Source organism: Heterodontus francisci, chromosome 15 (genome assembly GCF_036365525.1).
Source record: "Heterodontus francisci isolate sHetFra1 chromosome 15, sHetFra1.hap1, whole genome shotgun sequence".
Lineage (NCBI taxonomy): Eukaryota > Metazoa > Chordata > Chondrichthyes > Heterodontiformes > Heterodontidae > Heterodontus > Heterodontus francisci.
Window position 1 is genome coordinate 39,422,238 of NC_090385.1, and position 23,132 is coordinate 39,445,369.

The 23,132-nt window shown below is 41.1% G+C and overlaps 1 protein-coding gene across 1 annotated transcript; it reads left to right on the forward strand.

Moving 5' to 3' along the window:
- The first annotated feature begins 251 nt into the window (after positions 1-251).
- On the forward strand, positions 252-22,379 carry shisa2a (shisa family member 2a). The gene is made up of 2 exons (XM_068047399.1): positions 252-970; positions 8,592-22,379. The coding sequence occupies exons 1-2, from the start codon at positions 682-684 to the stop codon at positions 9,119-9,121; spliced, it is 819 nt and encodes a 272-aa protein (XP_067903500.1). The 5' UTR covers positions 252-681; the 3' UTR covers positions 9,122-22,379.
- Positions 22,380-23,132: the final 753 nt, after the last annotated feature.

Here is a 23,132-nt window from a genome sequence, read left to right on the forward strand (position 1 = left end):
TATAATATTTTATACGCATAAACTATAATAGTGATGTTAAACGCGCGATCTATCTGTCCTGAATAAAAATCAGTGCTATGTATATGATAAACAAACTGTGGGTCTTACCAAAGAGGCGGAGCACGAATCCTTAAAGGCGTAACTTTTTTTGTGTTTTAAAACAGGATTGGTGGAGAAGGCCCAGCCTATCAGGACCCACTTACCAGAGTTTAAGTGAAAGAGTTTTTTTAACAGTAGACTGTGAGCCAAAAAGGAATGGAAGGTGGGCAACATTATATTTGTGGTTCAGTGTTTGAAAACTGCACGTTACCGACTTTAGTTTATATTTTATAGAAGTGCCGTTTTTTGCATCTTTGGCATTGTTTCTAGTTAAAAGACCTCCGTGCAGTTGGAAAATTTGTTGTAACCCCGGTTTAAAGTTTAGCAACGGAGCGCCATGAATAGAGCTATTTAACACGGAAAAATTAACACTCCTGCACTCCGCCCCTCATTGTCCGGGGTTTGAGGTTCAGGACATCAGAAGAGGGAGGAGTGGAAATCGACTGAGGAAACTGGAGTGCCAATAACGCGCTCAAGACTTCAAGGGAACTGGGATTTTATTTGTTCTTGATCTTTTAAAATAGATCTGCTTTTAGAATTGAATCCGTGAAGCCTGCAGTTCTCCTTGTGCCAGTTTTAGCCATGGGGACTGCTCAGTTTGGGACCTTGTTCCTCTTCTTTGCGAACTGGTTGTTTGGCGTCCACGCCGCCTCGGGAGAGTACTGCCACGGCTGGTCTGACAGTAACGGGAGCTGGCACTCGGGGTTCCAGTGTCCTGAGAGATACGATGGTCTGGAAGCCACCTTGTGCTGCGGATCGTGTGGTCTCAGGTATTGCTGCTCTCTGCTGGATAATCGACTGGACCAGGGCGTCTGCAGCAACGATAACAATGTGTACCAGGAGCCAGACTCCTACAGCAAGTCAGCAGCAGGTAGGGGCACACTTAAAAATTCTACCTTAAGCACCATCATTGATTTACCTCTTACAATTTACAAGAAGTGCACCAACGTTTAGAGAATGAAAAGAACTTAAAAATATCATTTTTGCTGCTAACATACCATCTTATGTGTAACAATATTCGACCGGACTTTTCTAATTTGCCAGCGTGACATATGGGATCTGCACCAGATCAGTTACAGTAAAGGCCCTAATCGTGAAGTATGTATGCTAACTTAGGCACACACCAGAAGATGCCAGATTTAATCCCCATTCTGTGCTTAGTTAACCGATTTCAATTGCTCATTGTAATTGGTTTTAATTCCCCTGTGTCGAGGAGGGAAAGAAATCAGCCAATGTTTCCCACCTCTGAGTTATGTACAATCCTAATATTTTATAGCACAGAGGGAGATCACGCAGCCCACTGTGTGTGTTTTAGCTCTCAAAAAGAGCTACCCGCACTTAGTCTCTATCTCCTACTTTTTCCCTACATTGCTTCCCTTTAAAAGCTGTAATGCAATTTCCTTGAACCATTGTTTCTAGGAGAGGATTCCAAGTCCTATCAACCACTTGTGTGGAAAGAATAATTTCCCTAAACTCCAGCATTAGAGAGCCATCAGGATCTATGGAACTATATATATTTGTATCCTCTTCTGAAGATGTTAACTCTCTTGCTGAGATGTGGCTGCATAGCAATCAACATCTGGTACTCCTGTAATTAGCCATTTTTCATGTGTGGGACTTGGCAATAAGTGTTGGAAGGCTATACAAATGGAGAATATTACAGAATATAACATCATGTTCTCACTAACAGCCAACATGCAGTTAATGGTCAGGATTGGGAATCTTGGCTGATTTTCCCTTGCCTAATAGGAGGGCACAGTAGCCAATATTAGAGTCCCAAGTATCGGCCTGGGAAAGATCTAATTCAGTGCAACCAGGGTTTGAACCGAAGACCATCTGGTCTGTACATCTCAGAAATGGTGCCTTTGGCTCTGATCTATAAAGACAGCTGAATTAATTTTCTTTAAAATGTAAATTTACGTACACCCTGCTTTTTTAATGTGCATTTAGCAGCGTAGAATCAAAGAAATTATAGCATAGGAGCTCATACAGCCAATCATACCTGTTCTAATGCTGGCTCTTGAACTGGTATTATCCCCTTCAATCCTGTTCCTGTATCCTTTTATAATCTTTCTTCCCTAATACTTATCCAGTCCTGTACTGGATGATATTATAGGCTGTGCCACTGTACCCATTTGTAATAAGAGCATTCCATGTTGTTATAGCCATCTATGTGTAAAATCCCATCTGTGTGAAAGAAGTTTTTCAAACTTCTTACTTCGATTGAAAATCCTCAATCTGTGCCCCCTTGTTATCAATGCAGCAACCAGTGGAAGCTATTTATCTTCTCTAAGACTTTCAGAATTTTGAAAACCTCTTTCATTTCCCTCTTAACCTTCTCTGTTTTAGAGAAAATTCTTTGTTCATAACAATAACCTTTCACTCAAATGGTATAATTCTACTGAATCTTAACTCTTTCCATAGCTGCAACATAGTGATTCAGCGGTGTTTTTTCCACTGTAACTGATATTAAAATAATACATGCTTAATAAAGATCTTAAATGATAAAAAGTATTAAGCAGCCTGCTACCAGTGTTGCCAAAATATTCAACAAGTGCTGGAGTAAGCATACAGAGTCTGTTTGTGCATATGTATGCTATCCTTATATGAATAACTTCCATTGACCAAATTGCTGACCAGGACCCTCCCCTAAACCCAAAACAAACTCTCTTTCTGCCAAGTGGAGATTATATTAGAAGCAAAAAGGCTAGGCTATTGGAGGTCCTAAATGTATGTTTATAATTGCTCACAGAGGCTAGTTATAAAGTCCTATGACTATTGGACCCTGTAGAGTAATTTTAAACAAACCCGCCAGGCGGGAAACTGACTGACTTAGGCTCACTATCCATTTTATACCCCACCTGATTTTACTCTTCGTAGAAGTAAAATAGGTCTGGGATGGAAACAAGTGGCCAACACTATCTCGTCCATTTCCATCCAGGTGGATTAGGTTAAAATTCTGTTAAAATATTGCTTAAAAATATTTCTGCATTGCAGTATGTGGTGCTGGCTCTATATAAATTCCATTATTGAAGGGGCAGTTTATCATAGATGTGGAAGTACTTGCTAAATAGAGGTAGGTGGATTCCAGTTCCTTGAAGATCTCTAGAATGTTTATTAACAGCTAAACGAATTCACATAATCCAGAGCAAACTATATACAGAAGCTTTGTCCTGGGTGTTAAAGTGCAGAGTGACTATGGTTTCCAGTCACATAGCTACATCCTGGTATTTAGCTTATTAGCATACCGATAGCATACTGAGTTCTTCAAGGAACATCACTCTTAAAGCAATCATACAACATCCCCTTTTGTTCCAAAATATGTCTCGTATACTACAAGTAAAAACACATAAAATTATTTATACAGGGATAGGGATTAGGGCATGCTTGTAGTCCTGCCACTGCTGGTTCGCTTGTGTCTACCAGGTAAAATATTTGTGGTTTCCATGCTGACTTGCCATAACTGCATTGCATTGTTAGTGTGCCACTGCAAGGGATGGGTGACTCATTGTATGTAGTTAACTTTGCAGTTGTTGGTTGTATCATTAATTTCCAATGATCCCGGTACATATCCTTCAGGATTCAGACTGGCAGGATATTTGCACTAGCTCCCATCTCAATCATAGTCCTGAGTGTGTGTTTACCAACTTTCTTTGGGTACATGATATTGATAGTAGCAAAAGCTTCCAGTTGTTTAACTTCATCAACACAATGTGTCAGGTTCACAATGTGAAACGCCTGCTTGTCTTGTGGCTGAGAATCACTCCACTCTGAGTCTTGTCTCGGGTCTATTTCGCTGTTGACTTAGTATGTCGACTTAATGTATCAGCTTGTGTTTACGCAGGTCTCTGGTGCTCTCCTTGCTGCTGTTGTCCTGTTGCTGCACCTATCTTCTGTTTGTTTATGTCCTATTGTGACTTCTGGCTGTGCCTTTGGAGCTGGATTTCTTGCATATGGGGCCCAGTGTCCTTTTGTACCGCACGCCTTGCACAGATCTTGAAATGCAGGATGACTTCACGGTGAGTGGGACAAACCACACTTACCACACAGCTTACTTGTTTTTTGTGACGTGGTTACCGTGCCGATAATGTCAATTGCACCTAGTGCTTGTAGATGCTGTTGTCCAGCTACAATGGCTTCATATTTCTTGCCATCTACTAGCAGTGCATCAATACTGTGACCTTTCTTTTCCCCCAAGAGGTCTTTTTGAAATGCTTCAATCAGTGTTGAGACAATCAGCAGTTCCATTATTTGCTCCGACAGCTCAGTTACTGCAAAATCGCATTTGTTGCCCTTACTATGGCATCTACTGATGAATCGATCTATTGATTTCTGTGGCTTTTGCCTGTAGGACATCAATTCCAGGTGATTGAATTCTAAAATTCACTCTTCCCAAAGCTGATCTTCTAGCACTTTCCATATCTTTGCGGGAATTTCCAACTGCTATCAATGTTTTCACAGCCTGCTTCTCTGGTTCTGTAACTGCTTGGTCTATGAAGCATAACTGCATTCTTTGTTTAAAAAGTTTGAACTTGGATAGGATATCAGTGGGCTTCCAGTTCATGCTGGGAAATTTGATATGCAGCCTTCTGCTGTTCTTTTGCTTTCTGTTCTATATTGAACTTTGTTCTGCACTGTGTGTGCCTTCAGCACTGTACTTATGACTTTTCTATTTGTGGCTTAAAATTTGTTTTATTAAATCTGTGCGGTTCCCTCTTTAAGAAATTCTTTTCATCGGGCTAGCTGCTTTAACAGAGTGTAACAGGTGCTTGACAATGTTCTGTTTTTTTCCCTTTCAGCACTTAGCTTGTATGTGTACACTGCTATTCGATAGGCAGCTCAAGGGTTTTCCCATTTGCTTTTTTTTTTGCTAGAGTTTATTTATCTTCTTCACACTTGACTTGTTAATTTTTTTCAGTTTGACCACTATAATGGAGACTCTGCTGTGTTTGTGGCATTTCCTGTGCTTTTTTTCCACTATCAGACTTTGTTGTTTTGTTTTAGTTTGTGTGCTTTTCAGGGTTTCTCCCCTTTCTTCTTGCTCTCATGGAGCCTTTAGAAAATGAATTTTTAAAAAACTTTTCAAGGACTTTTTATTTACTGGGATTTCTCGATCGTCGGCACAATGACTACCCCCCACCCCCACCCACATCGCTTGCTTTTCAGCCACACTTCTGTTCTGTGGAGCTTTTCCCAGCCTTCTAATGGATGTAGCTTTCAAGTACTTGTTTTCAAGTTTCTTCACTTGTTACTTCAAATTTTCTCTTCTGTTTTCTATACTGCTTTTAAATTTTGTTTGCTGTTTTACCCATGGTCTTCAAGCTTATATCTTGTCTTTTTACCACCACTGCCACCATATCATGAGCTTCTTTGTGTTATCTTAAGCAACATAATGAGATATGTGGATTTCAGTTCCTTGAGGATCTCTAGAATGTTTATTAACAGCTAAACTAATACACACAATACAGAGCAAACTCTAAACAGAACCTTTGTCCAGGATGTTACAATGCAGAGTGACTATGGCTTCTAGTCACATGGCTATATCCTGGTACTTAGCTCATTAGCATACTGAGTTTTTAAAGGGACATCACTCTTAAAGCGATCATACAACACGGGAGTGTTTTCACATCCAATTATGGTCCTGACAACACATGACATCTACAACCACACATGCATCAGCAGGAATCACTGGATACAGAGAAGTGACAATAATGATAACACCCCTACTATGGCTCTGACTGAGATTAACTAAGACAACGTAGTCTGTTAGATAGATCCAGTCTGGAATCCTCCTGGTCTGTAAGTTTAAATTTAATTCGAGGGGTATCTTATCAACTGAAATATCACGTGGAATTTTTTATAACCAGTGTACAATTTAGTCATTGAGTGTTCAACAGTTTTGTAAACAACTACAAAAATACACGTATTCACCAATAACCTGCTCAGATTGGGTCCTGTCAGTACCACATAGTTCCAGATCTCATTACAGCCTTGGTCCAAACATGGGCGCCAGCTGAGTTAGGAGGTGTTAGAGTGACTGCCCTTGAAAATGGGGCACCAAGGAGCCCTAGTAAAATTGAAGTCAACGGGTATAAGGGAGAAACTCTTCAGTGTATGGAGTCTACTTGGCACAAAAGATAGTTGAAATTGTTGGGAGTCCAATAATTTTGGAAGCAGGACACACTGCAGGAGTTACTCAGGGCAGTGTCCTTGACCCAACTGTATTCAGCTAATTTTTCAATCATCAGCAAACATCTCCACAATGTTCAGTTCCATTCATAATTCTTCATATAATGAACCAGTTCTTGTATGCATGCAACAAGAGCTGCACAACATCCAGGCTTGGGCTGATAAATGTCAAGTAATATTTGCACCACACAATTGACCAGCAAATGACCACCTCCAACAAGAGAGAGCTTAAGTACGTCCCCTGACATTCAATGGCATTGCTATCACCAAGTCCCCAAATATCAATATCCTGCAGGGGGTCGTGGTCACCATTCACCAGAAAATCAGCAAGGCCAGGATAACAAACACTATGGCTAATAGAACAGGTCAAAGTCTAGGTATTCAGTGGCATGTGGCTCACCAGCTGACTCTCCAAAGAGCTGACTACCCAAAGGCCCAAGTCAGGAGTGTGATGGAATTCTGTCCACTTGCTTGGGTGTGTGCACCATCCAAGACAGAGCTGACCATTTGATTGGTACCTCATCTACTCGTCTAAACGCCCAACCCCTTCGGAGGCAGGGCAGCAACTTGCCAAGATTTCTTTGGCAGCATCTCCCAAACCTGCAACCCCCACCCTCGAGAAGGACATGGGCAGCGGGTGCAGGCAAACACCACCACGTCCAATCCACACACCATTCTAACTTGGACATATATCACCATTCCTTCATCATTGCTGGGTCAAAATGGAGGAACTCCCTGCCTAAAAGCATTGTGGGATCACCTTCACTACACGGACTACTGTGGTTCAAGAAGGCAGCCCACCAACACCTTCTCAGGGTAACTAGGGATGAACAATAAATGCTGGCCTTACAAGTGATGCCCATTTCCCAAAGATGAAGAAAAATATATTGAGCCCATGCAACCAATTTTAATCTGTTAAGTGGCAAAATTGATGTGAATGGAATGGAGTATGAAATTCAGCAGAAATCAGAACTGATTAATTACTGCCTATTATTTGTCCAGATGAAGTTTCCAGTTAGCATTTGAGCAGCTGGCTAAAGCTGTCATTCAGAATTGTCAACAGTTTCATTAAACTATATTGGTCCATAATTTGCTGTCAAAATAACAGTGAGGCTAATGGTGCTCACTATTATTTATATGCAAATGCAACAGCAACTTCAGGCAAGGGCAGATGTGTGGTTAAACGTGGAAATCCAGAAGTTGCTGTCCGAGATGCACCATTGGATTCGTGAAAACAACATGTCGGTGATGGTCCCATGCATTGAATGGCGTGAAGCTGCTGTATTTGCATGTTCAATACGAACTAAAATTGCCCCAGACAGTTAAGTCTCCATTTCAGTTTAAGTACCCTTTTAACAATGTGGTGAGTGTTAATTACTGCTGACAACCTCTGGCACTGAAAATTAGCTATTACAAGCATGGTTTCTCATTCCTTCAGGTTTTAATTGTTGTTGGAGATTTTAAAAATGTCAAGGTTTTTTTTCTTACTTTTCATTTTTTTTTCTCTCAATCCAATCTGTCCCCCTTTGTATTTCTCTGTTTGCCTGATTTGACATTGAATTCACCCATTCTAACTTACACTTCCTTTTTAGTTCTTGCACGGTTAATTTCACAATCCTTCAACTTGGTTAAGAAGACAGACTGTTGCTTGTCCTGTCCACTCAGATCCAAGATGCATAGATTCCCTTAGTGTGATCTGATAGCATCGCAGCTTCAACTATTCCCTATGCAAAAAATTAAAAAACAGAAGTATAAGGGAAAGTGTAACTAATGCCAGGTGCTGTTAGATGCCTCGCCGCAGTAAATAATGGCCCATAAAAGGTGACAGAAGAACATCAATGCAATTTCCGAAATCCTGAGCATTCAGGAATTCAGATCATAGTTAAAAGCACAGTCACATCATATGACTATGCAAAGTCATTTCTAATACTCTACACTGTAGAGAAGTAAGACTAACTTGCATCTTTTCAGTAGTCATTACAAGAAAAGATTGCAGAATTTTTTTCAACTCCTAGATAAGACTGGGAAATGGTTTAATTTTTATTACATTTAAAAAGTTTGACATTTTGTTCTTTCATGCGCCTAAGAATGCTTTCACAAATAAATGACCTTACCATCACCAACTTCTTTCAAAAACATGGTTTTCATCTAGGTCACAGTATAGGTTCTCCATACAACTGAATTGCACCATCTTGTAATGTAAAAAAATATTTAGGCATTCGTATTGCTGCTTTAAAGACTTGATTCTTAATATATACTACTGTGCCCAATAATAACACTTGTTTTTTATGTTCACTTTGCAGTTCCTATGTATTTGCCATTCCTCATCGTTGGTTCCATATTTGTAGCCTTCATCATAGTTGGTTCATTCATTGCAGTTTGCTGCTGCAGATGCTTGAAACCCAAGCCTCAGGAGAGCCAGCAGGATGCCCCTACCCAGAGCCGTTTGCTGGAGTCCATTCCTCCAACCGGTATCAGAACCCCCTCCCGCCACTCTACCTCCAGCACCACAACTACGTCCACAAGGAGCTCCGTGGGACGGCAGAACAACATCTGTTCCATGGGGACAGATGGTATCAATCTCTACATGAACATGCCTACAAATTTCCCGGTCATAGGCTGCCACCAAGCTCAACAGTTCCTACCTTCTCAATCCACAGGAAATCCTTTTCTACCAGCACAGTATCTTAGCTACGGGATTCCACCGGATCATGCACTAGTAATGGCTCCTGCATATGTGGACAGACCAGGATATGGACAGCAAGCTAATAATCCTTATTCACATGGGGCATTAAATGGTGACCAGCTGATGTACCCTGCAGTGACTCTGTAAGATTCATCTACACACCAGTTCCAGTCTTTATGGAACCTCTGACAATAATGCAATAGAAATTGCATTATTTTGTCAAATCTAATTTAAAAATGTGCATGCAATTTTTCTTCCTTCATCTTACTGTTACTGCATTTTGTCAACTTTTAGTGCAAAGAACATAAGAAATAGGAGCTGGAGTAAGCCATTTGGCCCAAGTCTGTTCCTCCATTCAACAAGATCATGGCTGATCTTCTACCTCAACTCCACCTTCCCGTACGATCCCCATATCCCTTAATTCCCTTTAATACCCGAAACTCTATTGACCTCTGTCTTGAATATACTTAACAACTGAGCATCCACAGTTCTCTAGGGTAGAGAATGCCAGAGATTCACAACCCTGTGAGTAACCAAACCTCTCCTCATCTCAGTCCTAAATGGTTGACCCTCTATTCTGAAACTGTGACTCTATGTTCTAGATTCCCCAGTCAGGGGAAACATTTCCTCAGCATTTACCCTGTCAAGCCACTTAAGAATTTTATATGTTCAATTGGATCACCTCTCATTCTTCTAAACTCCAGGGAATCTAGACCTAGTCTACTCAATCTCTCCTCGTAGGACAAGACCTTCATCCCAGAAACCAGTCTAGTGAACCTTCATTGACTCCCTCTAAGGCAAGTATGCCCTTCCTTAGGTAAGGAGCACAAAACTGTACACAGTACTCAGATGTGGTCTCACCAATGCCCTGTATAATTGTGATAATACCTATTTACTCTTATACTCCAATTCCTTTGTAACAAAAGCTAACTACCATTTGTCTTCCTAATTGCTTGCTGTACCTGCATGTCAACTTGCTATAATTCATGTACAAGGACACCCCGGTCCCTCTGAATACACACATTTCCTAGGCTCTCACCATTCAAAAAATATTTTTCCTGCCTAACTGGATAACTTCACACTTCTCCACATTGCATTCCATCTGCCATGTTCTTGCTCACTTGCACAACCTGTCTATATCCCTCTGCAACCTCTTTTTTATCCCCCCCCCCTCACTGCTTACTTTCCCACGTAACTCTGTAAAGTCAGCAAACTTGGATACGTTACACTCAGTCACCTCATCTAAGTCGTTAATATAGATTATAATTGGTTGAGGTCCAAGCACTGATCCTTGTGGTACACTGTTAGTTGCAGACTACTGACCTGAAAATGTCCATTTATTCCTACACTCTGATTTCTAAGTCCTCTTCTCTCAATGGAATACCTGAATCACTGCATTTTGATCTCCTCTGTGCTCATTAGTTGAAGTTCATCTATTTGCTAATTACACTAGAGAAGTCACTGTGAGTATAAATGAGGGAATCCCACTTTATGCGCTCAGTGGGTTTTACTAGAATTAGCGAATAGAACCATTGAAAAGGGTGAAAGTTCTCTTTTAGTTCTTCAAAGGCACAGATAGAAATTTGTCTTGGGTGGAGCCACGAAACATGTGACATCGGATTGACAGCCAATTAAACTCAGCGTCTAACATTTAATTCCATTGATTTATAATGGAACTAAATACTAGGCCCAGCGTAGAATGAGCAGCCAATCCAATACAGCCTGAGATGAATTTCTATCCCACAATTTCTTTATCACTCTGGTAAGACTGATCAGCATCAAACACCTCTTGCCTTTGATTGCTCTACCCTTCGTCTTTCTTCATTAATCAACATTCTCCATCTTATTTTGTGAAATCGGTCTTTTCTGTAATATATTGGATGTTACAAGAATGTGCACGTAGACTCCTTTGGCTGAATATGCTGCTTGCAGCACAAAACTGTACAGCTAAGTCCCAGATTCAGTTCAGTGTACTAAATTGGGGTTCTACAATTGGTATTGACAGAGTGTTGACATACCACTGGAATATAGGTTTACAAGTATGCAAAAGGCTTTGTAAATATGTTTGTGTATATTGTGCGAAAAACATTTTTCTGGGAGAAGTCCCTTATTTTTGCTTCCAAACAGGATTGCTTTTTTATATCAGACCCCTTTGTTTCAAATGTCTTAAATATGATTTCTGAAAGGGACATTTTGTACATTTTCTCAGGCTGTGAATAAAAATGTGAACAACTTGGATTCATAGAGTTATACTCGGCCCATCATGTCTATGCTGACCATCAAGCACCTAACTATTCTAATCCCATTTTCCAGCACTTGGCCCGTAGCCTTGTACGCTATGGCATTTCAAGTGCTCATCCAAATACTTCTTAAATGTTGGGAGGGTTCCTGCCTCTACCATCCCTTCACTTCAGGCAGTGCATTCCAACCACACTCTGGGTGAAAAAAAATTTCTTCAAATCCCCTCCAAACCTCCTGCCCCTTACCTTAAATCTATGCCCCTGGTTATTGACCCCTCCACTAAGGGAAAAAGTTTCTTCCTATCTAATCTATCAAGGCCCCTCATAATTCTGTATACCTCAATCAGGTCACCCCTCAGCCTTCTCTGCTCTACGGAAAACAACCCTAGCCTTTTCAGTCCCTCTTCATAGCTGAAATACTCCAGCCCAGGCAACATCCTGGTGAATCTGCTCTGCACCCCCTCCAGTGCAATCACATCCTTTCTATAGTGTGGTGCCCAGAACTGTACACAGTACTCCAGCTGTGGCTGAATTAGCTCCATCATAACCTCCCATTCTATGCCTCGGCTAATAAAGGCAAGTATCCCATATGCCTTCCTAACCACCTTATCTGCCTGTGCTGCTGCCTTCAGTGACATATGGACAAGTACACCAAAGTCCCTCTCGCCCTCTGTAGTTCCTAGGGTCCTACCATCCATTGTATATTCCCTTGCCTTGCTAGTCCTCCCAAAATGCATCACCTCACACTTCTCAGGATTAAATTCCATTTGCTATAGCTCTGCCCATCTTACCAGCCCATCTATATTGTCTTGTAATCTAAGGCTTTCCTCCTCACTATTTATGACACCACCAATTTTTGTGTCATCTGCGAACTTACTGATCATACCTCCTATATTCACATCAAAATCATTAATGTACACTACAAACAGCAAGGGTCCCAGCACCGATCCCTGCGGTACACCACTGGTCACAGGCTTCCACTCACAAAAACAACCCTCAACCATCACCCTCTGCCTCCTGCCATTAAGCCAATTTGCCAAGTTGCCCTGGATCCCATGGGCTATTACCTTCTTGACCAATCTCCCATGCGGGACCTTATCAAAAGCCTTACTGAAGTCCATGCAGACTACATCAACAGCTTTACACTCATCTACACATCTAGTCACTGCCTCGAAAAATTCAATCAAGTTAGTTAGACACGATCTCGCCCTGACAAAGCCATGCTGACTATCCCTAATTAATCCCTGCCTCTCCAAGTGGAGATTAATCCTGTCCCTCAGAATTTTTTCTAATAGTTTCCCTACCACTGATGTTAGACTCACCAGCCTGTAATTACCTGGTTTATCGCTGCTACCCTTCTTGAATAATGGTACCACATTCGCAGTCCTCCAATCCTTTGGTACCTCTCCTGTGGCCAGAGAGGATTTGAAAATTTGTGTCAGAGCCTCTGCTATCTCCTCCCTTGCCTCACATAACAGCCTGGGATACATCTTATCTGGACCTGGGGATTTATCCAGTTTTAAGCCCGCTAAAACAGCCAATACCTCCTCCCTTTCAATGCTAATTTGTTCAACTTGCATTGATACAGCCTCATTCACATCTTGTCAAGTCACAAAGTGCTGTATAGGCAACAGGTTGTAGGAGAGAGCTTAGTGAAGGGACTGGAAGCATAGTCAAAAGGTCAAGTTTCAAGGGGCTCTTGAAAGAGAAGTAGCAATGTAAAGAGAATTGGAGAAAAAGTTCTAGAGTTCAGTGGCGTTTAGCTAAAAGCTCTGCAATCAATGGTGGACTGCAGGAAACAGTGGGGTGGGAAGGGAATAACCTATGAGAGACAAAACTTATAAGAGTTTTGGTTGAGAATGTATGACAAAGTGAAAATGAGTTGAGCATTTAATTATTTGGGTTGGATACATCTGTTCTGTACTTTTTGCCAAATTGCCTGGTATATAATGCCACAGATGTTCTATCTCAAGTATTCGATGTACTGTGTTGTATCAATAAATTAATTAATCAGAATTCCAAACGCTTACAAAAACTGTTAGCGCTTGGTTTAGAAATGGTATAGTCTGCTCAACACAAAAAAAGCAGTAGAGGTCACTCGCTCTGCTGCTTTCTTTACAATTGTTGATTAGCTTTAATGTTCTTGTAACATTATCCTGTGTGTGATTAAGTTCCTAACTGACTAAGCTCCAGAAGCCAGCAATTGCAAGTAGGTTATTGTGACAGTTGGCTCTTGTTCCTTTCAGAGGGAAAAAAGACCTCTGAGATCTTTTTAAAAAATTCTCCATCAGTTGAAAGCATTGACTTTTGTTCTGGTATGGTTCCTCAGGTGACAGGTGCCCTCCAGTATCTTGGGACAGCAGTTCATTAAGTGTGAGCCTAGACAGAGTGTCAGCAGGCTATTTGACCACGATGAACATGCTTTTATTCCTCCTATGACATTCTTACTGGAGCAATTCCAGCTGAGGGTCATGATACATTGATCAGCAGCAAGAACCTGGGCTGAATTCTCCCCTTCCTACCCCAACGTGGAAAGGCTAATTGTTAAACCAGTCTTACCACTTTGGATAATATCAACTAATGCAATCGACTGCAGGAATATGAGTTTTAGAATTTCTGATATCAGCACCAGTAATAGTTATAGATGGCTTTTAGCTTGTAGGAACATTGAATCCGAAGAGTCCATCTGGGCTGTCCCAAAGTTCAACTGCCGTAAGCTAATCATACTCTCATACCCTTCAGTCTTTCTCTCTGTCAAATAACTATCCAGTTCCCTATTGGATTTCCCAACATAGTCCACCTCCATAACCTCCCCAGACACACTCATAATTCATCACCCTTTTTTATGCACAATTATAATTACTACTGCACCCTGTGGCTGCAGGGTGACCAAATAGGAACTGAAGATTCAAGGGTACTCAACATTTAGGAAAGATAGGAAAAAAGGAAAAGTAGGTGGGCTGGGCCACATAGAGGCTGGGTAAACCTAATTCGCACTAATGCTGTGGAGGATGAGTTCCTGGAACGTATACGGGATGGTTTTTTAGAACAGTGTGTTGAGGAACCAACTAGAGGACAGGCTATTTTAGATCTAGTATTGCAGAATGTGAAAGGGCTAATTAATCATCTCTTTGTAAAGGAGCCTTTAGGGAAGAGTATCCATAATATAATAGAATTTTACGTTATATTTGAAAATGATGTAGATCAATCCAAAACAAGGGTCTTAAATCTAAACAAAGGAAACAATGAAGGTATGAGGGGCAAGTTACCTGTGGTAGATTGAGAAATTACATTAAAAGGTATGATGGTAAACAGGCAATGGCTAGCATTTAAAGAATTAATACATGATTTACAACAAATGTTTATTTCTTTGAGGCACAAAAACCCAATGGGTAAAGTGATCCAACAATGGCTAACAAGAGAAGTTAAAGATTGTGTTAAATCAAAGGAAGAGACTTACGTAGTTGCTCAAAAACGTAGTAAGCCTGAGGCTTGGGAGCATTTTAGAATTCAGCAAAGGAGGACCATGAAACTGATAAAGAAAGGGAACATAGAATATGAAAGTAAACTATCGAGAAACATAAATACGACTGTAAAAGCTTTGATAGGTATGTGAAAAGAAAATGATTAGCAAAGACATATGTCGACCCATTACAGGCAGAGACACAAGAATTTATAATGGAAATGGCACAGAAACTAAACAAATATTTTGTGTCTGTCTTCATGGAGGAAGATACAAAAAACCTCCCAGAAATACTAGAGAAACAAGGGACTAGTGAAAATGGAGAACTGAAAGAAATTAGTAAAAAAAGAAGTACTGGAGAAATTAATGGGACTGAAAATTGGTAAATCACCTGGATCTGATGATCTACATCTCACAGTGTTGAAAGAGATGGCTGCTGAAATAGTGGATGCGTTGGTGGCCATCTTCCAAAAGTCTATAGATTCTGGAACAGTTCCTGCAAGTTGGAAGGTAGCAAATGTAACCCCACTATTTAAGAAAGGAAGCAGAGAGAAAATGGGGCACTATAGACCTGTTAGCCTGTCATCAGTAGTAGGGAAAATGCTAGAATCTATTACAAAGCATGTGATAACAGGACGTTAAGAAAATAATGGTAGGATTGGGCAGAGTCAACATGGATTTATAAAAGGGAAATCATGTTTGACAAACCTGTTGGAGTTTTTTGAGGATGTAGCTAGCAGAATGGATAAGGGGGAACCAGTGGATGTAGTGTATTTGGATTTTCAGAAGGCTTTTGATAAGGTTCCACACAAGAGGTTAGTGAACAAAATTAGAGCACATGGTATTGGGGGTAATATACTGGCATGGATTGAGAATTGGTTAACTGACAGAAAAAAGGAGAGTAGGAATAAATGGGTCGTTCTCCGGTTGGCAGCCTGTGACTAGTGGGGTACTGCAAGGATTAGTGCTTGGGTCCCAGCTATTCACAATCTATATCAATGATTTGGATGTTGAGCCCAAAAGTAATATTTCCAAGTTTGCTGATGAAACTAGGTGGGAGTGAGTTGTGAGGAGGATGCAAAGGGGATTTAGACAGTCTAAGTGAATGGGCAAGAACATGGCAGATGAAATATAATGTGGACAAATGTGAAATTATCCACTTTGGTAGGTATTAAATTTTGAGAGATTAGGAAGTGTTGATGTCTAAAGGGACCTGGGTGTCCTTATTCATTACTCCCTGAAAGCTAACATGTTGGTGCAGCAAACAATTAAGAAGGCAAATGGTATGTTGGCCTTTATTGCAAGAGGACTTGCGTACAGGAGTAAAGTTGTCTTGCTGCATTTGTATAGAGCCTTGGTGAGACCGCACCTGGAGTATTGTGTACAGTTTTCGTCTTCTTACCTAAGGAAGGATATACTTTCCATAGAGGGAGTACAATGAAGGTTCACCAGACTAATTCCTGGGATGGCGGGATTGTCATATGAGGGGAGATTAGGAGGCTGGGCCTGTATTGTCTAGCGTTTCAAAGAATGAGAGGCGATCGCATTGAAACTTACAAAATTCTTACAGGGCTCAACAGGGTAGATGCAAGAAGGATGTTTCCCTAGCTGGGGGGTCTAAAACCAGGGGACATATTCTCAGAATAAGGGGTAGGCCAGCTAGGACTGAGATCAGAAGGATTTCTTCACTCAGAGGGTGGTGAATCTTTGGAATTCTCTACCCCAGAGGGCTGTGGATGCTCAGTCATTGAGTATATTCAAGACGGGGATCGATGGATTTCTGGATATTAAAGATATCTAGCGATATAGGGATAGCATGAGAAAATGGCGTTGAGGTAGAAGATCAGCCATGATCTAGTCGAATGCCAGAGCAGGTTCGAGGGGCCTAATGGCCTACTCCTGCTCCTATTTCCTTAGTTCCTACATACTAGTCAACCTCCTTTAGTATTGCACACGGGAGGCAAGGCCAAGTCCAATATTCAGCTGAGGCAGGTTCAAAAGTGATGAGATAATTGGACCCAGGTTGGGGAAGTGGGAGGAGATAGATGAAACTGTGACAGGAGAGACGAGGAAGGGAGGGATAGTAGAGAGGGAAAGTGGTAAGAAGAGGGGAACAGGGTAGACAGAGGGAAAGAGCATCAGAGGATAATAAAGGGGTGTGTGGCACTCCGCCAGGGTCCATTTCTTATCAGTTGGCAGGATGGGGAGAGGGGAGAGAAGGAAAATCTGGAGAAGTGAGGACTAAACTGATGTGGAAGGTTTGGGTGACACTAGAACAGGGTCATTTTTCCTCTCATTGAAGGAGAACTTGAGTCAGGGCTCAATTCCTTCTTGTTGGCTGTTTGGGTGTGGGGGAATTGGTGGAAAGGGGGAGCGTGTTTGGCTTCTCATACTTAGGAAAACTTTACAGAGGCTAAGTTTTCAGTTCCAGAGGGTGGTGCCGAGTTTCATCTGGGTAATGGGTTGAAAGTGGCACACGTTACTTCTCAGTGGGTCGGCAGAAAATTTGTTTTTCACTGGTGGGTGGGGGGTGAGTTGATGTTTATAGATGATATAAATGGGCCTACGTTTGTTCTAATTAGGAGAGGGAGGGGTTGGCAGGGTCTCAGTGGGTTGTAGGAATTTGCTTTTATTGGGGACTGAGGCTGCTGCCATTCTGACCTTTCTTGGTTTGGTTCAGTCAATTGGTCCAAGCCAGATAGTTTTGACACATGAAGTCCAAGTCTAGATTGGCTGAGGTCCCCAGTTCGGATTTGTCACCTTCACATATAATCTGAATCTGAACAAGAGTTCAGAGAGTCGGGCCTATCATAAATGGCATTGACTGGGAAGCCTGACCGCATCTTGTGCAGTGCAGGGGGATTCTGGCTGTAGTTTCCAAATGAATATCAGTGTGTTATAGCTTTACTATTAGTTATAGGTAGGAAATTGGGGCATTACACGTCATTGGTGAGTTATTGCATTAATGTTGATTATAAGAGAAAATCTGAGTGTTACCAGTGTTATCAGTTATCAGTGCACTTTCAGCGAGTTACTAGTGAAAAGGAAACAACAGAAGAGACCAAAAAAGAAATCCTCTTGTGGAGGCAGAGGGCATGGTTGAGGCATTAAATGAGTATTTTGCATCTGTCTACACAAAAGAAGAGGATGCTGCCAATATTATAGTAAAGGAGGAGGAGGTAAAGGAATTGGATAGGATAAAAATAGCTAAAGAGGCATAACTTCGAAAGTTGGCAGTGCTCAAAGGAGAGAACTCGCCCCATCTAGATAGGATGCATCCTAGATTGCTGAGGGAAACAGAAGTGGTAATTGAGGAGGCTCAGTCCACAATCTTTCAAACCACGTTGGATATGACAGTGGTGCTACAGGACTGGAGGATTGCAAATATTCTCACCCTGTTCAAAAAAAACGGGGGGAGGGATAAACCCAGCAACTAGTCCAGTCAGCTTAATATTGGTGGTGAAGAAATTATTGAGACCATCATCCGGGAGAAAATTAATTGTCACTTGAAAAAGCATGGGTTAATAAATCACAATCAGCATGGATTAATTTCTGCTTTTGCACTCCAAGTGCATGCCAGCAGAACATAATGGGAAACCCCACACCTCTGTTGTAATTTTTCATCAAAATTGATTTATGTGATCATATTTAAAACATTTGCTTATTTTTGCTATTTGCCTTTCAAGGTGCATAGAATGATTTTCCTAGACATTTTTTTCCCATTTTGAGAAAGCATTAGAAAAGTTTATATTTTTTTAAATCAGGTTGTTGGTCTTCCAAATGTTTTTTATTATTGAGAAACAAAATTAATGGACAAAGATCCATAGTGTAGGAGACTCTTGAAAAAAGAGTAAAAGGGAAATTTGGTGAGACTAAGCTCCAAAAGCAATGGAAGCACATGTTGGAGATAGTGCTACAACATTTAAGCTCTGTTTCTCCAACACACTTAAGATTCTCATGTGGCTCCACTCTGAGATTGCCACTTTGCTGAATTTGCCTTTAAAGGTCATCCTAGGACTACAGTGAGCAGCTGAACTACTCAGACTAGCTTTGAAAGTAAAATTGTGCAGGATTCTTGCTCCTGTTCATTCTCTAATGACTCCTGGTGAAAAATGTGCTTGTGGATGTCAGTTGAAGAAAGGATCATGCACAGCTGTGAGAAACCTGAATTTGAAAGACTTTCACTGTCAATGTGTGCAGGAGTGATGGCCACTTTGGTAAGGTAGCCCATACTCATGGAACAGTGCCTTAGCATTTTCTGCAGAAGAACAAGAGGAGCTTTAGGTTTGAGATGAGGAGAAATTTCTTCACTGTGGATTGTGAATCTTTGGAATTCTCTACCCCAGAGAGCTGTGGATGCTCAGTCTTTGAGTATATTTTGGACTCTAAGGAAAGAAGGCAGATTGGTGGGAAATTGGAATTGAAGTCGAAGATGAGCCATTATGTCATTGAATAGCGCAGCAGGCTTGAGGGGCTGAATGGCCTACTACTCCTGTTTCTTTTATTCTTATGAGAAAAAAATTATCAGAGTAATAAAACAATTTAATTCGAATGACCATTCTTCATGTGTGCTCTTTACTGTTGGTAAGTAACTAAGTCAGTCCTCACTGACTAAATGTACAGCTAGCACCCCCGCCACAACTCTGGCTGAAATCAGCTAAAAGCACAATGGGACCTTAACCTGTCACAATGGGACCTTGACCTGTATGGCTCAACTACTCATTGAGGCACTTTGTTTTTTTTAACTTTGTGATTCATTGTTTTTAATTTACTGAAGGCAGTGTGCTGTTATAAAGCACAAACTAATGCTACTGACTGAATACAGCACCTTTTTAAATTAGTCTATCCATTCTCACCCAATTGCAAGGGAACTGCCACAGAATCAAGGCTATTAGGTGTGATAGGAGTTTTTTTTTACTTTTTGTTCAGAGGAGTCAATTGACTGGCACCAATTGTAATACTTGCCTATCAAAAGTACTAGGAAACCTAGCCTTGTGTGTCAAATCAGTTTGGACAATACCCAAAGAAATTCATTAGTAGGGATTGCATGACATTTTGATTGCTCAGACAGTACTAGATCAATATGAGACACTAGTTCTGTGCCTCTCTACCTCCTTTAAAAAATAGCCTGCATCTAGCATGTTTGAAAGGAAGTTGCCCTGCTTAAACCTGCTATGCCAAAGGAGGATTTTTTAATTCATCGATTGGAAACCCACATTAAACTTTCAATGAAACAAAAAGAGCTGGAATTCTACAGTTAACTCTTTTTTAAAAAACTGGCAGCTACAATGGCCACCACAATTTGCATTTGAACATCTTGCACATTCCCAGGCCTCAATGAGGAGACACATGTCTGATGAGCTTGTACCCAAAACAATGGCTTGCTGTATTGAGTGAACCACAGGAGATTGCTTTCATTAGCAGGACATTCAAAGCTATCCTGGCACATTAACATTGAAAGGGCCAACCCCTCCAGGTGTAAAAAGTTAAACATCCTGAGGCCTGAGGGACTGAAGTTCCTAAACTTGAATCTCATTAGAAGGTTCCAGACAATACATGGGGGCAGTCATATGACCAACTGTCCATCTCTGTGAGTTTTCCCTTGGACAAAGCAGACAAGCCAGTGCCGGATTCTAGGCAGAAGTCAGAAGGGCTCTCTCTCTCCAGAAGGCCTGGTGGAGCATGCAAAACCTAGCTGCTAGTTGCTGAATCCAAGACAAAGACACCAGGGGAAGAAAGCCACTTACAATTCTGCCTACAAGAAAACCCTGAACCAGGTGAGCCAACCACAAACTGCACATTTACAAGCCAAAGACTTCAAGAGCATAACTTCAGCCAGAAGACAACAGAATCATCCAATCCCACAGACTCTTTATTAATTTTTATTTGTTCTGGACTCTAATCCAACCACAAATCTACTCCTCATCACTCTGTGTGTGTATGATTCTTGTGTGAGTGTGTGTGTGAATGTGTCGCGTAATTTTATTATTTTATTTAGATTATTAAGTATAATAAACTCACCTCTTTCTTGTTTAAACTCAAGTAAACCTGTCCGATTGTTCTTTTATGATCACAACAAAGGTAAAAAGTAAAACACTCACTGAAGTGGTAAGCACATCCACTGTTTTTTAAGAAAAGGGATAAACCCGATTGCGGTCAAATAAGAGCAAGGACAAGAGGTGGGCCTTGTGACCCCTCCTGACCTGATCGTAACACTTTGAGAGTCTCAATAACTATGGAGGGGACAATGTCGGTATCAACTTCAGGGATCCGGCATAGGAGAGTTCTAGCTTGTACTGAAGGTAGAGAGGGAGAAGAGTACCAGCTTGAACTTGAAAGGCAGAGTTGGAGTAGTTACAGTGTTAATATGAACTGGGTCTGGAGAGGTTTGAGTCACTCAGAATATTGGGACAAATGACTTGGATGTGAGAGAGAAGAGTTGAGGTAGTTTTTTGGAGCCTGTTGAAAATCCAAAAGTCACTTTAGTTTTCCTGTTTTCACCAATTGGCAAATAGAGAGTAGTTTTCAATAACTTCCCTTTATAGACTAAAAAAGTGCAATTCCCTCGTGTTATAGATCCCAAAACACTGGTGAATGCCTCAAATAAACTGCCAGAAATGAATATTTTATTTGGTGCTGACTTCAGACTGCCTCTAAAAAATAAATGTTATTCCTTCAATATTTGCTTTCAAGCCAAGGAACCTACAGCTTAAGTTACAAACCCATGTGTACTAGTTGCTTTCATATAGATTTATAATCATAGAATCACACAACACAGAAGGAGACTATTCAGTCCATCATACCTATGCTGGCTTTTTGAAAGAGATATCTAATTAGTCCCACTCCCGTGCTCTTTCCCGAAAGCCCTGAAAATGTTCCTTTTCCAATTCCCTTTCGAAAGTTGCTATTGAGTCTGCTTCTATCCTTTGAGGCAGTGCATTCCTGATCATAAGTTGGCGTGTAAAAAAAATTCTCCTCATCTCACCTCTGGTTCTTCTCCTGCCAATGAAAGCTGTCTCTTATTTACTCTGTCAAAACTTCATAAAATTTCAAAGACTTCCAATAACCTTCCCTGTTCTAAGGATAGCAATCCTGGCTTCTCTAGTGTCTCCACATAACTCCACATCATCCCTGGTATCATTATACAATTCTCCTCTGCACCTTTTCCAAGGCCTTGATATCCATTCTATAGTGTAGTGCTCAGACTTGGACGCTGCTCCAGCTAACCAGTGATTTGTAAAGGTTTAGCGCAGCTTCCTTGCTTTTGTACTCTATGCCTCTATTTATAAAGAGGACTGTTTTTGAGATGTCAGCAATTTGGGTCTATATCAATATTTTTAAAGCTGTTAGCTTTTTCTGGTTGGCGTATTTGCATTCTAAAGCTTTGCAACATTAAAGATCCGATTGCATGATTCAAAGTGCAGGAAGTTCACCCAGTATCCTGGCCAACATTTCCTCCGCAACCAATAACACCAGAAGCAGATTACATGGTAATTAATTCTGTGGCTGTTTGTGGAATGTTGGTATGTGTGAAATAGATGCTGTGTTTTCCTACAGTGATTGCTTCAAAGTTATTCGTTGTATGTGAAGCACTTTGAGATGTTTCTGTAAGAAGTGTTAAAATGCTGTACAAATGGAAGCTTTTTAATAGAGAATAATCAGGGGAACCAAATCTTTGACTTTTGTGAAGATGTAACATTAAATAAACCCAAAGAAGCTGATATTTCTTTACGTATTCATTAGACAGACATGTCATTGACTTTTCCGGCTCTTCAGCACACTCTGTTTTGCTAATTTTAATGAAAAAGTAGATAGGTGTATAAAATGAAGAACACTGCCTTCTACTCATACCTAAACCCAAACTTTGTTCTCACCTGTGACATAGGTTCCCTCCTGCTGGTACCTGGAAGGTCTGGCCTGACTAAACTCCCCACAGTTGAATAGGCTGCCTGCATACAGGAAATCTGTATAGTGCATCAGGCCAGCAACACTGAATACTAACGACATCAAGGGATATGGGGATAGTGGGGACAAATGGCATAGAGGTAGAGATAGTTTGAATGGCGGAGCAGGCTCGACGGGCCAAATGGCCTACTCCAGCTGCTATTTCCTGTGATCCTACTATGAGCTGAGAGTTGCAGAACCGGTCGGACATCGGCTCTTAATGGGCTGCTGCTGGCCTTTAAAAGGGAGACCTGTGTTTGTGATCCCAAGAAACCCCTTGATCTGTACACACGGCTACAAGGGGAAATGTGGGGCAAAACTGCCTCATTCACTGGTCATGCCTTGGAGGTCCTGCTGCAGTAGGTACAGAAAAGGAGGGTGGCCCTTTTTTGGGAAGTCAATCACTGGTACAAAGGTACCAACTGATGTAACTACCTCCTGTACCCGAGGGAGATAACATATATATTTTTTGCAAAGCGTGTGCCCTATACCTGCAATAGAAGGTATAGGG